Here is a 16,905-nt window from a genome sequence, read left to right on the forward strand (position 1 = left end):
CGTAGCAATTGCTATTCAAATTATCGTAATCTCGATATTTGCGAAGGAGATTATATTCAACGGCGTAACAACCGGCATCCGGTCTAGGCCTGCCTTAATAAGGAACTCCAGACATCCCGGTTTTGCATCGAGGTCCACCAATTCGATGTCCCTAAAAGCTGCCTGGCGTCCTGACCTACGCCATCGCTCCATCTTAGGCAGGGTCTGCCTAGTCTTCTTTTTCTACCATAGATATTGTCCTCATAGACTTTCCGTGCTGGATCATCCTCATCCATACGGATTAAGTGACCCGCCCACCGTAACCTATTAAGCCGGATTTTATCTACAACCTGACGGTCGTGGTATCGGTCAAAGATTTCGTCGTTATGTAGGCTACGGAATCGTCCATCTTCATGGACGTAGGAGATCGAGGATATAAAACCGAAGTAGTTCAAAAAGGAATTGCCGTCGGGAGAGCTCACTATCCCAAATACCTCGCCTGCGTAGAGTATTCCAGATCCATTCTCTGTTAAAAGTCGACAAAAAGCAGGTGCATATCTAGATTCTGCACAATGATATGAAAGGTATTGATATAGTCAGTACGAGGGAATCCAGGGCGGAAACTAGTCTAACAGAAAGAACACTAGCACAGGACAACTCAACTCTTGGTGATGAGATAACTGCATTTCCAGATTTTAGACAGGGCAGCGAAAGCGAATCTAGCGCAGTTAATGCGTCGAGCAATATCCAGTTTGATGCCAGGAGGATATGGAGCGGAAACCAGCCTGCTCTATTGATCAAGCTTTTGAAATGTTCTTTAATGCATTTTAGGATTATTTTAGCCACCATTTTTGCAACAGTACAGTTGTTACACTCAAAACGCGTGCCCTTTTTTGGAATCTTAACGATCATCCCCTCTTCTACTCCTTGGGAAAAGTTTCGGACTCCTAAGATTTCATTACAAGTGCAGATCTGCAGTAACTGCGGGTGTAGTGATAAATCACTCTGCGGGGAGAGCGTCAACCCTAGCGGGTTTACTTTACTTTGAGTGCATTGATGGCCGAAATTATTTCTCTCTTCCTTGGAGGAACAGTCCGTATCCGCATGTTACGGTGACTAGCCATTTCATTCACCAGAGGAGGAAGCTCACCGGATGTGATACGGTTAAGAACCGTGGTGGTAAGGGGAAGCCCCTCCTTGAATTCGGCACAAACTCATGCTCGTTGTATATGCAAAGCCTTAAAAAGACAAAATGTATCGCCAATTTTAAGAACTACCGCGCAGTCAGTTTACTACCTAACATCAGCCAAGGGTTTGAGACTTGCAGCCGGCAGATGAAAATCAATTCGCAATGCGCAAGTGCAGAATAATTCTTTCAGAATTCTTTGGTGTATGCAAGTAAAAACTTACGAAGAAATTTGATATATTTTCACATCGTAACTGACGAGGATGATTCTGAGTGCATATTTATAAGTTTTAAACAACTTGGAGCGCATATAGAGGTAGTGTATTTTAACAGCCATGTTTAACAAGTCGGGGAACTGGAAGCTAGACGCTTCAGGTATGATAGGTTTCGTGCATTGCTTATAAATTGGTCCAATTTGTATCTAGTTCACAATGTTTATGAATTTGGTATTATAGACATTTCACAGTCTTAGATTGCAGTAGAGCGAAAACTTTGGCTCATTATAACTTTGTCAGTAATAGAGCGATTTCCACCAAACTTGGCAGTGTAATACTTTACATTATAGCCCATTTTATTGCAGGAGGTTTGCACATAATTTCCAAAAAATATTGTAATATACTATGTCAGTATAGAGAGTATTATGAACCCTAGGTACCGTTTCAAGGGCAGCTTTATGATTTTTTTCACAATTTGAAATCTTTGAACTCTTTTATGCTTTGCATTTTATTCCATGGGATAAAATAAATTATGACTTCTTTAGTTACACTGAAATTCAGGCAGTGGTGTCCTATCTTGTTTTATCTAAGTACTAGCCAAATAGAGAAACTATGGATCTTCGAGAGGAAATATCTACGGACTTGTACGGGGCTAAATAAAATATTATCATATCATCGATAATCCACGTCAGATTATATATAACATATTACATACATGCGAAGTACTGACAGGAAGAAGCAATATTACCATTTTGTACAATGGCTTCAGATACTTCAAAGCGAAATCTCGGTACAGATAGCACGCGCAAAAATTAGAGGAAAATAAAAGAATAGGTTCGAATTGCGACGTCCTCGTCTGCTATCTTATTTGTGTTTACTATGTTCAAGGCAAAATCAACTCTCGGCTCTAACCAGGACCAAGCCACTCTCCAAAGAAGTCCATAATGGCTTCTTTTTAAGGTTTTGTGTGAAACAAAAGGAAGTTTGTGTGGAACAAAACCTTATTAGAATCGATTCGATGTCTATCTAATCCTCTGTCTGTCTGCCACACTTGATTTATTCGGAAACGGAAATTCGGTTCGTGTGGTCTTTACATACAGCAAGTGGCGCCATTTTGTTTTGAGTTTAAAAGGGGCTTCCCATACTTAGGAAGGGGGTGTGTAATATTTTCTTTCACAGAATGTGGTCATTCAAATCATACGGAAGGGCTCTATTAGTACTTTTCGAAAATGGTCATATATATGATATCCGGTGAAGCTTAGGGTAGTGAGGATTCAAAATACGACCCGCACACAGTGTATCTAAACGAAATCTGGGATTCAAAATACATCCCGTTCTAATATCTGCACAAATCAAGTTAATAATAGTATATTAGCATATTATGGAAATTTTGCCGCAAACCCTACTTAAGTTCATGCTAGAAGTATGAAATTTGGCAGTGGAATAAGGGATAACAAAAATGGCTACGCAATTCAACATTAACTGTATGACTGTAAACCCCAACAAAACATGTTCCCGATCTGTTTGGTCATTGTACTCCTCCTATTTGCATTAACGAGCAGAACATCGAGGATATCGAATAATTTGTATATCTAGGTAGCGTAGCTCCTGCAAACGACGGCACCAACCTTGATTTCGTTCGGCGCATCAATAGCTCGAATTCTGCCCTTGCTGTTTTACTCAAATCTGATTTCTGACAGAATGGGTATATTAGAGCGATGGGTTAAGAATTTGGTGAACTGCCTAACAACCAAAATATCGGCGAGTTGGAGGTCTTGCCAACTGAAGATGATGGACAAAAACTGCCACTGCCAAGTATAGGAGAAACAGTCCGTGCAATTCATCAGCTTATAAATTATAAGTCACCAGATGGAATTACATGGAATTGGTTAAATGTGGAGACGAACAACTACACCAAGCAGCTGATGCTCAAGGAGTGGGACAGCAAATCAATGCCTGACGACTGGCAACGAGGCATTATCTGTCCCATACATACAAAGGGAGATATCATACAGTGCAGCATTTAAAGAGGTATCACGTTGCTGAGTACCATCTATATAAAAATAAAACTAGGTAGCTTGCTCCTACTACAATATATTTTAATAGTTAGTAAATACGTATTTCGAAAGCTACTTACTCTCTTCCTCAGTACTCTTAAAATATATTGTAGTAGGAGCAAGTTACCTAGTTTTATTTTTATTTAGAAGAACTACAAGCATCGGAACGATAACTATTTTACCATCTGTATGATATTCACCGCTATCTTGCTTGGCCGGATAGCCCCATACGCCCAGAACATCATTGGCCCATATCAAAGAGACTTCACTCCAGGCAAATCAGCAACAGATTAGATTTTCTCTGTGCGGCAATCGATGGAAAAACTGCTGGAATATGGCCATCAGTTATACAACCTTTTCACCAACTTAACGGCCACCTATGGCAGCATAATCAAGGAAAAAACGAAAAGGGGAGAGTTTGGTATCCAGACAAAATTAATAAGATTGGCGCGCGGGATCTCGGGTTTCACATTAATGAAGGCAATGTCAGCGCCAAAAAACAAAGAACGGACAATATCGAATCGCAATGGTCAAACGGGAAGAATAAAGATAGGAGACTACAACTTTGAGACGTTGAAAATTTCTCCTATCTAGTGTCGGAAATCACAACCGATAAGAGGTATGACGATGACGCGCACAACAGAGCCTATTTCAACTTACAAAAACTGTTTCGCTCGAAACGTCTGCCCATAGGATCAAAGCTCCTACTGCACAGGACGATTATTTTACCAGTCCTTATGTATTCCTCGGAGACCTGGGTTCTGAGTAAGAAAAATTGCGGCCGTTTTCGAGAGAAGAATTTTTAGCACTCTACATGAGGACGGACGATTCCGTAGCCTACCTAACGACAAAATCTATGAGCGATACCACGATCGACTGGTTGTAGATAAAAACCGGCCCAATAGGTTGCGGTGGGCGGGTCACCTAATCCGTATGATGAAGATGATCCAGGCTGGAAAGTTTATATGTAAAGGCAATATCTATGGTAGAAAAAGAAGACGAGGCAGACCCTGTCTGAAATGGAGCGATGGCGTAGGCCAGAAATTAGTGGACCTCGGCATAGAACTGGGGTGTATAGAGTTCCTTACTAAGGCAGGTTTAGACCAGATACCGCTTCTTAATGAGGTTGATGAACATCCCGTTGAGGCTGTTCCGCGAATATTCAATTTCTGCTATTATATGGGAGTAATGCATGAAAAGTGACGGCCCCTCTTGGAAGTTTCAAGATTTCATATGTCTGCGTTGTGTCGTCGGGGTATTTCCGCCTAAGGCAATGACAAACGAAAAACTTCATCGACGCACGGGGCACATATTGATCTGAAAGTAGAAGTGGGCTAGTCAAATTGAGAAATTGCGACAACTCGTCTTCTCAGTATGGCCAACGTGGTGGTCACCTTAGAAGAAGGTGGCTCAGAGCTGTGGAGGAAGAGTACAAGATTACCGGAAAATCGTGAGGTAGCTTGAAGCATATTTACCGAGAACTTAAAACGATAGCACTTAAGTGTGATTAACGTGTTATGCCGCACTTAGGGGCAACCTTAGCTATACAACGATTTAAGCAAAATTGTAAATGTTAGTGACCACTTCATCAAGAATACGGCATGTGGAGAGCTAAAAGATATGAATTTGATTGTGAGAACGGATTAACCGTTAATTGCGAATAAATATCTTTGGCACGCTTGGCTTCCGGAAATAAAGATATTTTAAGGAAGGGGAAGAATTTGTTAGTCGATGACATCAAATATGTTCGGTATCTCCTGCACAGCATTGTCCATCACGTAATTTCGATCCGACTATTAGCCGCGGTAGTGAATACTCAAAGGTTGGCATCAAATTATTTCTTTTTTCAATCAATTTTTATATTTTAATGTTTTATTTGCGAAGAATTTTGACAATTGGTACATGTGAATAGCACCATAACTGCAATCATTTATCAATATTTGCTTACGAGAGGAGTCTGTATGGTCAGAGTTAAACACCGGAAGATTGGACTTCTAACACGGCAATAATATCCACACAAGTTAAATGGGATTCGAATTTTGAAATAGCCGGGACAATTATCTCATTTGAATTCAATGGATCGTTAATGAAAGTACTTAGGAAAGAGGATATATGGTAAAAATTACCAAAATTCAGATGAATTGGCCGTTAGGTTGATAAACGAATAATAAAAAACAAGTCGGGAAACCGGAAGCTAGACGCTTCAGGTATGAAAGGTTTTGTGTATTTCTTTTATAAAGAGATTTGAGTGTGCATTTATCCTATTAGCATGTAGCACGCAAAATATGCACATATTATGTGAAAATAGCCATTTTCAAGTGATATTGACATTCATAGTCAAGCAGACAGAGGAGCGACAGTTTTGACCTAGTATAACTTTGTTAGTAATGGTGCGATTTTTACCAAATTTGGCAGGATTATGCTCCATACTGTAGCCTACATTGTTGCAAAATTTTGTAATTCTAGGTTGAACTTAAGGGGGGTTTTCCTGTCAATTACTAAAAATGATAGTAATGTACTATTATTAACTTTATTTGAGCAGGTATCGGTATGAAGGGGATTTCGGAGCTTAGGCACCATATAGTGGCAGCCTCCTGATTTGTTTCAGATTTTTCGATTTGGTAGTTCCTGAGAACGGGTTCGTTAAAAAAATGACCACTTTCAACCCCTCGCACTCCCCAGCTTTTCAACAAAAGTCAAAACTAAGACCGGCTTCGAAAAGTACTAACCGAGACCTTTAATTTGATACCCCATATGACTATATTTCATGAAAAAAAAATTTACACCCCCCTTTTGCATGTATGGGGACCCCCCCTTAAATTCGTCGTAAAAGAATGTAACTCACTATATGCATGAGCGTTCACAGTTCCCACCTTTACACAAAACCTTAAAAACCGCAGACCGATTGGCTTCATTACTACATCAACTAAGAACTAGGTTCACATTTTTATTTAAAAACGTCCTGTTTGTTTTCGATGGTCAAAATTTAAGTTTTTGGAAATAGATAAGAATGTATAATATCTTTTACTTATTATTTGGAGCATATTCCCCGCAATTTGATGCTGGTCAGGAATTTTTAACTCTTATTAAATTGATGGATAAAGAGATATTGAATCGATTTTATTAAGGTTTACTTTTAAACAAATGTCCGGCTAGCTCAGTGGTTAGAGCACTAGCCCGTCGTAGAGAAGGTAGCGATTTAAATACCGCTGGTGGCAGTGGGACTTGTCGTGACTTGGTGTTGAATACCAGTCGACTCAGCTGTGAATGTGTACTTGAGTTAAATCAGGGTAATAATTATGGGCGAGCGCAATGCTGACCACATTGTAGTGTACCGTTACGGTCTTGAATGAAGTGCTCTAACACACTATAAGACCCTGATCCAACTAGATTGTCGCGCCAACGATTATTATTATGAATTGATAACGATAAAAAAAAGTTTATTGTGTATATTTGATTGACAAACAAACTAATTTCCCCCGCCCCCCAAAATAACAAAAAAATATTCAAAATTATTTACCTTGAATCGGTGACGGTCAGAATAAAGGAGCGCGAGCTATTTTCCATAACGAACTGCCAAAGTAGCAAATTAAAAACAAACTATCACAAAGCTTCCAATGGAGTCAGGGTTCAAACAAGCAGATGGTCTCGACCCTTGCTCTTTAACCTTTTGCTCGAGTAGATCACCGGGGACGTGACTTCAGTTGACACCAGATATATGCTGTTCATGAAATCTACGCAATTGCGTGGTTGATTAATATACTGCTTGAAAGAGGTAACTAAATACATTACCTACATGCCACTAGCGAACTCTGTTAGGCAGAATATACAATTTCGAGCGGGTAGTTCACTACCTAGAGGTCCTACTCACGGAAAAGGTTACGGAATTAAGACAGGCCTACAGAGAAAAAAAATCAGGCATCCACAAAATACTAATATGCATTGTGAATGTATGAATGAGAAATTTCGGAAAAGCAAACTGACGCATTGGACCGAAAAGACCGTCGAAAGGTATATGAAGCAATCAAGGAGGGAGGAAAATGGCGAACTTGATTCAACCATGAGTTGTATCAATTTACTGACGATCTTCCATTATCCACATCGATTAATTTTCGCGTTACCGGTCCGTAGAACGAATGCATGAAGATAAAATCTCGAGAAGACTAATTAAAGGCAGAGCTGAAGGAAATCGGCAACAAAGACAAGGCAATCGGCACAAATAGTCCTTTTAAATGTGCGAAGACTTAATCGTTAATATAATCGGTTTAATATAAATGGGCTATACTGTCGATGGAGTTTTTGTCTGAAGATTGGATGGCCATAAACTCTCTAATATTATTAGTGCATTAAATACTATATCGGAAGTTCGACTACGATAGATCACCACGTTTGAGTCCCCACAGGCTATGCCCCACCTCATATTATGTCGGTATGAAGAACTTAGAAACCGACTTTCCCGATGTCGATCTGTAAAGCAACACTCTTTTACTTTTCTTTCAGAATTAGATATTCAGCAATCTTCGATAGGTCGGTAAGAGAGCAAGCAGATGCCACTAATGCAATCGAGGTGTTGCCATTTGTATATCTTTCAGACAAAAGGGAATGAAATACGTTAACAGAAGAGCAAGATCAGTGCCAGGATATAGCCTTCACGGACTCTACTTTGGATCTTTTTTCGATACAGCACGTGACACTGCGCAGTCGTATGTCGTAGTGATAATGGTTCTTGGTACAGTTTCTCAAGCATGCAAATACGCGATTAACACGTGACATATTTTGGGTTAAAGTTGTATTGCTTTACTGTATTCAAAACGTCCACGGTTAGTGGAAACTGTTTTCAATATTTTTCTCGAGCGAAATTGACTAAAAATACCCAGTTAATTAAAAGTGAATGATGGAATTTTTAAATTTTAATTATAGAGGCCATGGTATGTTTCGGCTTCTGCTTTACTCTCGCTTTGGAATATACAGAATTCTGTGAGTTGCCTTCCCTAATTTCGATTGATCAATATAGTTAGTTATTCATTCGGTGGAAGTTTACATAAATTTAGTAAAGGCGCAAATTCGATTCTAAATATTTCTAAGACGCCGGGAACCTGCAGCTTTGATAATTACATACATCACGGGAAAGGAAATAGAATACAATTCATGAATTGCAGATGCTGGTAACCACAACCGAGTTTTGCGTGATTAGAAAGCAGCAAGTGATAAGCAAGCAATGCGGTGCTCTATCAAGAACGAAAGAAAGATGCAAGAATACTGTCCAGCGGCCGGCCGTGGCCCAAGATACCGGAGCGACCAATTAGCACCTGGTGAATTGTTTACATATCTGTAACGGAAGACATAACTTCGCTGGTCTTTTGAGATTGCCTCGCGAGTTTAATTCTTAGTTGCGCTCAAGTATTTAATGGATAGGTATCATCGTAGACCACGGTTGGAATCACGGTTAGAATTTTTCAAGTTCGCAGTTGAATTAAGTGGGAAGGAGTTGAAACGGGTGGAAAGAGGTTCCAATGATATCTTTGTCATACAACAAAATTAAAATGCTTGCATTGATATTTTCATTAGTGTGGTTAGCTATGATCGGATATGCGCTGGGTAAGAATCCCAATTTGCCCGAAATAAGCCATTCGAGCGCGAGGCAAGCGAGATGTGAGTAATGCCGCATTCGGCCGAATCACCGGTACCTAGTTCTACATATAAGCGCTTTAGCATACAATCCAGATAAAATGAGTCTGAGCAAATTATGCAAAATTGTTTCTAATTGAGCGTGCACGATTAATAAGCCTAATTGAAACGGTATATAGAAATGTTTTAATTTTCCCCTAGTTTTCCCATTTTATACGATCGGACGTTTTGTGAACGAAGTTTGTACGGGAGCCAATCAGATGCTTGGAACTTGTGTGATACGCGGCGAATGCAGTGACGGTGGTGGAGTATCGACGGGTAGTTGCAATTCAATTACAAGCCAAGCTGTCTGCTGTGTCTGTAAGTATTTAAGTTACAGATATATCAATACTGACTAAAATATGGATATCATTTTTATAAATTCTTATTTAATTCGTCATCATCATCAACGGTGCAATAACCGGTATCCGGTCTAGGCCTGCCTTAATAAGGAACTCCAGACATCCCGGTTTTGCACCGAGGTCCACCAATTCGATATCCCTAAAAGCTGTCTGGCGTCTTGACTTACGCCATCGCTCCATCTCAGGCAGGGTTTGCCGCGTCTTCTTTTTCTACCATAGGTATTGCCCTTATAGACTTTCCGGGTGGGATCATCCTCATCCATACGGATTAAGTGACCCGCCCACCGTAACCTATTGAGCCGGATTTTATCCACAACCTGACGTTCATGGTATCGCTCATAGATTTCGTGGTTACGTAGGAGGAGGATTCTTCTCTCGAACGCGGCCAGGAGTTTGCAATTTTTCTTTCTAAGAATCCACGTCTCCGAGGAATACATGATGACTGGCAAGATCATTGGCTTGTACAGTAAAAGCTTGGACCCTATGGTGAGACGTTTCGAGCAGAACACCTTTTGTAAGCTGAAATAGGCTCTGTTGGCTGACAACAATTGTGCGCGGATTTTATCATCGTAGCTGTTATTGGTTGTGATTTTTGAGCTTAGATAGGAGGAATTATCAACGGTCTCAAAGCTGTAGTCTCCTATCTTTATTTTTCCCGTTTGACCATTGCGAGATACTGCTGCTTAGTAGGAACAGTATCTCAATTCTCTCCCTGACGTAAGAAATTTTTTTTTAAACAATTTGCGAAATTCGAAGGTACTATATGAATGCATATATGGTTGTCATTGATGTTTCTCTTCAATGCGCTGACATGCTCTAGGATTATTTGAGTTATTATTTTTGCGACGGCAGGAAGCAGGCAAATGCCGTATAATTACTGCACTTAAGTCGAGTGCCGTTTTTCGTAATCTTAACATTCATCCCCTTGTTCCACTTTTCGGAAAAGATCTCGGATTCTCAGGATTTTCGTATAAGCGGAAGTAGCAGCTTGAGTACATTGATAACCGCGATGATTTCTCTTCTGTTTGGAGGTGGTGTGTTACGGTAACTAACCATTTCATCTACAAGAGGCTAAACTTCCCTGGATGTGATATGGTTGAGAACCGTGGTAGAGTGTGAGTGAATGAGGAGCCGCCTGTTAACGTCCTTCATAGGACCATCGAAAGATTTGCGACCACATGCACGTTTTGTGCTATGGAATACAATTCTGAAATCATTGCTAACTGGGACACTTCTATTTTCTTGACCAGCATAATAACAAATTTCTCGCACGATCGTAGGTCACGTTCGTGATCAATAGAACCTTAGTATGTTACGTTCATCGGTCCCCTTTCCCGATTCTGCAGTGAACCAGATTTTCTGGCCCCATTCGGGACCTCTGTCTGTCTGCGAAAAGTGGGCCTAATGTTCACCAATATTTTCAGGAGGACTATTCAAGATGAAAGCGGCTGGTGTTGAACTTGGGGGGATTGAAGCACGTCAACCCTTCGAGAAGAAGAGACCATCAAGTGATGATCCCTTTCGAGGTTAATATCAGCACTTCTCTTGTTGCACACATCCAAAAGGCAACTCTTAAATCTATTGCTGATTACACTGTTGTGAAACTGACTTCTTACTGATGGACAGTCTAAACCCAATTGGTCTTATGGCAAGCTTTGTTGTCAATAATGTGCCACCAGTGACGGGACGGCGGAACCTATGGTAATCCACAAAAGTCTCACGATTATTATTACCGTGTTTCCCTATCAAATTTCCAAGCAAAGTGTTTTTAGAACTCATCCCCCCCCTCCCCTTACGATCACAATGTCACCTTTAGAAAACGTCTCCTGAAGGGCATTCAATTACTCATAGAAAGCTCCCTTGTTATATCTGCATCGGAGACTTGTTGTCCACAATGGAAAAAGATATGATGTCAATAATCATTTTCAGAAGCTTTCTTACCGTTGTACTAGTTGCCGCAATTCATAAACGATCATAACAGAGAAGCGAAAAATAGCTTGCTGTGTAGTCATAAGTAATTCTCGGTGCAGCGTTTTGATGAATTCCGACTTCTGCGAAGAGTACTTCAGCTTTTCCATGATTCTTTAGACAATAAAACTAGGCAATAACACTAGCAAGCAGGATGGAGCTTTTCGGTGGTAATCTCACTCTTCGAGCTAAAAAGGGACTAGACACCATCATCGATACCATTAGGCAGCGTTGAAATCAGGCGCATATTTCATACTGATCGACGAGTTTGAAACCAATTAAAAGCAGTGATTGGCCAAACATATTTTTGAAGCTACTTTTTGTGGTATTTTCTTCAAGACATGTGTAGAGGAAAGTTTTGGAGCGTCCAATAAAACTGGCGATCACTTTTCATGTAATACTTCCTTGCAGTAGCGTAGCTTCTACTTGATGTTGGTGGTGAGATATATGCACTTTCAGATTTAGCACTGTTAATATGTCGAGCGACGTCAAGTTCGTAAGATCCTAGATGCATAATGTTCTGCTGGAAGAGTGCGATGATCAGTCCTACCCCTTGGTTTTGTTGGTATTTATCTTCAGTTCTAGTCTGCTTCCCTCTTCCTCCAATTGGTGTAGTCCAATACAGGGTGAAGGAGCAAGCAGATGTCATCAGTGTAGTTGAGGTGTTTGAGGAAAGATGGCATCGTCTGTTTAAGTAGTATGGAATCTCAGGAGAACAGATTGGGATTTCTATGCAAGGTACTTTAGCAATAACATGGTCCCTTTACAAAGGGGCTGATGTCAGGAGCGAACTGGAATACCTCAACAAATTCGTCGTTGGCGCATATGAGGGCAGCTGTCCGAGTAAGGCAGTCAAGCCATTAAGGGATGTATCCTGATGGAACAGGAACCTAGCCAGCATGATAGCATAGCTACAGCTACAGCCAAAGGCAGGGCAATATCTTCTGTTGGCGAAAGAAGGAAGATGGGAAATTTGCGGAGAATGAAGAGGATAAAATACATCTGTTTCTGACCCCTACTTGACACCCAAAGAACAAATGGAACAGTATGGAAACGATCAAAAGGGGTATGATCGGAAACTAGGAAAAGATGGGCAGTGGCAACCTTTAAACCATTAAAATCAATTGAAGTGGATGAGAACTGATGTCCTAATACGTAATCGTCAATGTCAACACGCTCACCGGGTAAGAGGATCAAAACTGCCCCGTATCAGCCGACTATGTATTACGGGATGCCGTAGAAGCAAAAGAAATAGCACTGTGTATATTTTTGAACATAGAAGAAGCGTTCGATAACACATTGTACACAAAAGTCTGATCTTCTGGATAGGTGGAATGCTAGAGAGTAGCCAAATGGAAATGCCAACAGGTACAAATTCTATTATCATGAACACTACTCAAAGTAGGTAGGAAAGCTAACAAATTCTGGAGTGTAAGTCTAGTGTTACGCTGACGACCACCACCACCATAGTACCATTCACTAGGAAGCGTAAACTTGATCATATCATAGCCATTATGCTATATGCAACATAGTAAAACGAGAAATAGAGGTGAAATATTTGGGAACTATAATAATAATAATCGTTGGCACAACAATCCATATTGGATCAGGGCCTTGAAATGTGTTAGAGCACTTCATTCAAGACCGTAACGGTACACTACAGGATAGTCTGTAGGAGGCAATGTGGTCAGCATTGCGCTCGCCCAAGATTATTACCCTGATTTGACTCAGGGACTCATTCACAGCTGAGTTGACTGATGTCCGACGTCAAATCACGATACAAATCCCACTGCCACCAGTGAGATTTAAACCGCAACCTTCTGTACGACGGCCTTGTACTCTAACCACTCAGCTATCTGGACACTGGGAACTATACGGAACCAAAAACTACTCTGGAAGACACATGTTGGAAACATATCTCGGAAAACTACGAGGGCTCTGATGACTTGCAGGTCCATAGTAGGAGAAAAATGAGGATGACTCCGAAAATATTACACTGAAAATACTTTGCAATAGTAAGATCAATGATGATCCATGGAACGCTAATCTGGGCAGAAACACAAAGTTCATAGGCTAGGTTGCATGATTGTCAATGAGCAATGAGGACATACCTAACGGCATCCCTGGAGTTCCTTTTGATATTAATTCCTCTCCATCTTCGCATACACATGCAGATGCAAGGAGAACGATTTTCAGAATGACTGGGAGTAGCAGTAAACGGGGAGCTATCTATCCTAGATATTCTTTCTAGGCGATATCCCGAATTACTTATACCAAAGGATAACACTGGTATATTGACGGATTCTTCAGAGAGAGCGTGCGTCGGGGTAACTGGCCCAAGGATAACGGAATATCCAAAGTAACCATAGAAGGCAGGACATTATTATTCTAACTGACAGACAAGCGGCTATCAAACCACTTAGACCCAGTCAAGTGAACCCCAACTCTTATGGGAATGCATTGAGAGACTGAATACACTCGGTTTGTAAAATATTGGATACTCTGGGTTCCGGGCCATGTTGGGTTAGAAGGCAATGAGGCATGGGATCACCTGGGCAGGAAAAAATTAAGAGGAACGGCTGAGAAAACTATACTGTGCAAATCTACCAGAAATAGAGCAGTCCAAGTTGTTCATGGGGGGATACGAACTCAAGCGCTCGAAGAAATTTTTAAACCTAATCAAGAAGAGTCTCCAGAGCATAGTGGGAACTCTCACTGGTCACTACTAACTATCTATGGACGCTGTCTCCAAATCCTGTGCGGAGAGTGATGAAACTTTCATGCATGTTTTGGGACAGTGGCCAGCATTTGTGCAAAGTAGGTTGAGGGATCTACGAGAATACTTATTACCAGATGCCAAGTTGAAACAGTTTGAAGTAGGGAATATACTAAAATTCCTGTCGATTAAAGGATTTCTTGACATACTGCAGTTAATAACAACACTCTAACCAGCAAAAAAGGCACAATAATTCTTCTAGGAAGCAGTGCAGCTTCCCTTAATAGAATTTACTATTTATTATTACGGTGGTTTCCTATACGATTCAGAATCGTGGTGAAGATCTATATCAACTATCAATTATCATTAGTACTGGATTACCACTCGCAATCGATCAATCTTTTTCTTTCACGTTTGCCCCGTTCCCAAGCGGGGTCGGCTCGTCGCGATAGATCAATATGTTTGCTGTTTTCTCGTTACGCCTATCTCATATTTGATTAAACTTTCCTGTGAGCTGAATTTAGTTTTTAGTCCCTTTTTAAAAGGGTGAAAGCAAGAAACTCCAGCGGCTGTGTTTTCTCGTTCAGTGTCGAGATAGATGTGTTCAAGTAGGTACCTCTGTCCTACTAGAAATTTTAAGAGTATAAACATTAATATTGACGAAATACCCCTTTCAAGATTAAACAATATTCATCACTTTTCAGATCAATTGACATGCGGCGGTAGTACAAACTTCAACAATACCTACTTCTATAATTCTGGGTACCCTGGAACTTTTAATGGAGGATCAAAGTAAGCATTTACTGTCTATAATATATTTGATATCACACCCAATTATGTCTTTCAGATGTGCGTTAACTGTAATGCCATGCAGTGACGAAATTTGTCAACTTCGTATTGATTTTTTGGCATTTTCACTGGCGCCCCCCAATGGAGATGGTGAATGCCTCACCGATTTCATTTCGATCACAGGTGGATCATCACGCGTTCCTCGCATTTGCGGTGAAAATGCCGGGCAACATGTTTATGTAGATTTCAATGGTGTAAATCCAATAGAAATAGCTGTATTAACGACTGGCAGCTACACGTTCAATCGCCAGTGGCAGCTTCAGGTATCACAAATTGCATGCAATTCAGCTTACAGAGCGCCATCGGGATGCCTTCAATACTATTTGGATGGCTCAGGAACTATAATGAGTTTTAATTACGCATCATCGCCCAATGGTTTACCAAATTCAATAGGGGTTGAGGGTTCTAGACAGTTGGCAAATCAGAGATATGGAATATGCATACGAATGGGTGCAAATAAATGCTCCATAACATACAGTCAAATTTCGTCCGATATATATTCATTTACAATGACTGGAGATGTGGGTGCAATTGATCCTGTTCTTCTGGGAACAGTTGATGTACAAAGTCAGCAATGTACTATGGATTTTATTATTATCCCAAATCCTGCACAAGGAGGTGTTCAATTAGATAGCGATCGGTTTTGTGGCTTAGGCTTGGTTCCAACAACGAGCTATATGAAACCTTTCGTTCTTTATGTCGTCCATGATGCAAATGAGAATACAGATATTTCAAACAGAGGATTTGCGCTCGATTATTCACAGGGAGCATGTCCTGTAACATAAGTAGATTGGCAGTGAGTATTTTATGAGTAGTGTAATTAGAATTATATTAAGTGTAAGTGTTTTAGGTTACTAAATTATTATATTAAATGAAACATGAGCATATTTTTTAGAGTTTTCTTTGCAAGAAAAAAGGAACATTTTAAGTGTTTTTAGTTTAAAAACGACTTAACCAATGTATCTTTTCTAAAAGCATAGATGTTGCCGCCAATCCTGAATATTATACATAATAGCAAAGTATGAAAATAATCAGTGTTCATAAAAATCTATCCTTTAGGAATGATATCCTAGTATCATGATTACTTTTAACTATGGAATGAATTTAGAGACATGTTGAACTGTATGAAAAATTAAGAAAGGGAATCATATGTAGAACTTAGTTATTAGAACATTTTATAAGCAGTGTTTAGGTAAGCAATTTTATGTTTTTCTACTAATATATTGCCATGATAAAATTGCCAATACTATTGCCCGGGCGTTTTGCGTGTATTTTAGTCGTAATATAAGTTATGTAATTTATTATTAAAGATTTATGTTGAAATATTAGAATGTGTATTTCTTAATCAATCCTCGGATAATTCCTGCCCCCAATATAACGAAATGTTGCAACTGCGCAATGAAAAGGTTTGAGCTTAATACTACACTCTTTAAGGTTTTATTTGTAAAAAAATTAAAATGGGTTCAACGTGTGTCCGTCTGTCACACGCATTTTTCCCAGAAACGGATATACCGATTGACATGGAGGCGGGAACTGTGAGGACCCACGAATGCAGTTACATCTTTCTACATTGAGTTAAAGGAGGCTTCATATATACAAAAGGGGTGTACAATTTTGTTTCACCGAATATAGTCGTGTTGTATATCAAATGAAAGGTCTCGATTACAACTTTCCGAAGCCAGTTTTAGCTTTGACACTTGTTGAAAAGACGGAGAATGGGGGACGGAGGGGTCGAAAGTGGCGTTTTCTTCAACGGACCCATTCTCAGGAACTACCCAACTGGTATCCAGGCTTCAAAATACTCACCTACTCAAATCAAGTTATTAATAATATATTACTATGTTTTATTATATCCGAAAATATGTGGTAAGAATATGAAAGTGCAGTCATATTCGATTTTAAAAAT

At 40.0% G+C, this 16,905-nt stretch overlaps 1 protein-coding gene across 2 annotated transcripts; it reads left to right on the forward strand.

Moving 5' to 3' along the window:
- Positions 1-8,847: 8,847 nt before the first annotated feature.
- On the forward strand, positions 8,848-16,253 carry LOC119647748. Of its 2 annotated transcripts, none has more exons than XM_038048868.1 (4): positions 8,848-9,120; positions 9,267-9,425; positions 14,855-14,942; positions 14,998-16,253. In XM_038048868.1, the coding sequence occupies exons 2-4, from the start codon at positions 9,326-9,328 to the stop codon at positions 15,782-15,784; spliced, it is 975 nt and encodes a 324-aa protein (XP_037904796.1). In that variant the 5' UTR covers positions 8,848-9,120; positions 9,267-9,325; the 3' UTR covers positions 15,785-16,253. The 2 variants fall into 2 exon arrangements, with proteins under 2 accessions (XP_037904796.1, XP_037904795.1); XM_038048867.1 differs by having other exon boundaries at positions 8,848-9,089.
- The last annotated feature ends 652 nt before the right edge of the window (positions 16,254-16,905 follow it).

The sequence above is a fragment of the Hermetia illucens genome, chromosome 2 (assembly GCF_905115235.1).
Source record: "Hermetia illucens chromosome 2, iHerIll2.2.curated.20191125, whole genome shotgun sequence".
NCBI lineage: Eukaryota > Metazoa > Arthropoda > Insecta > Diptera > Stratiomyidae > Hermetia > Hermetia illucens.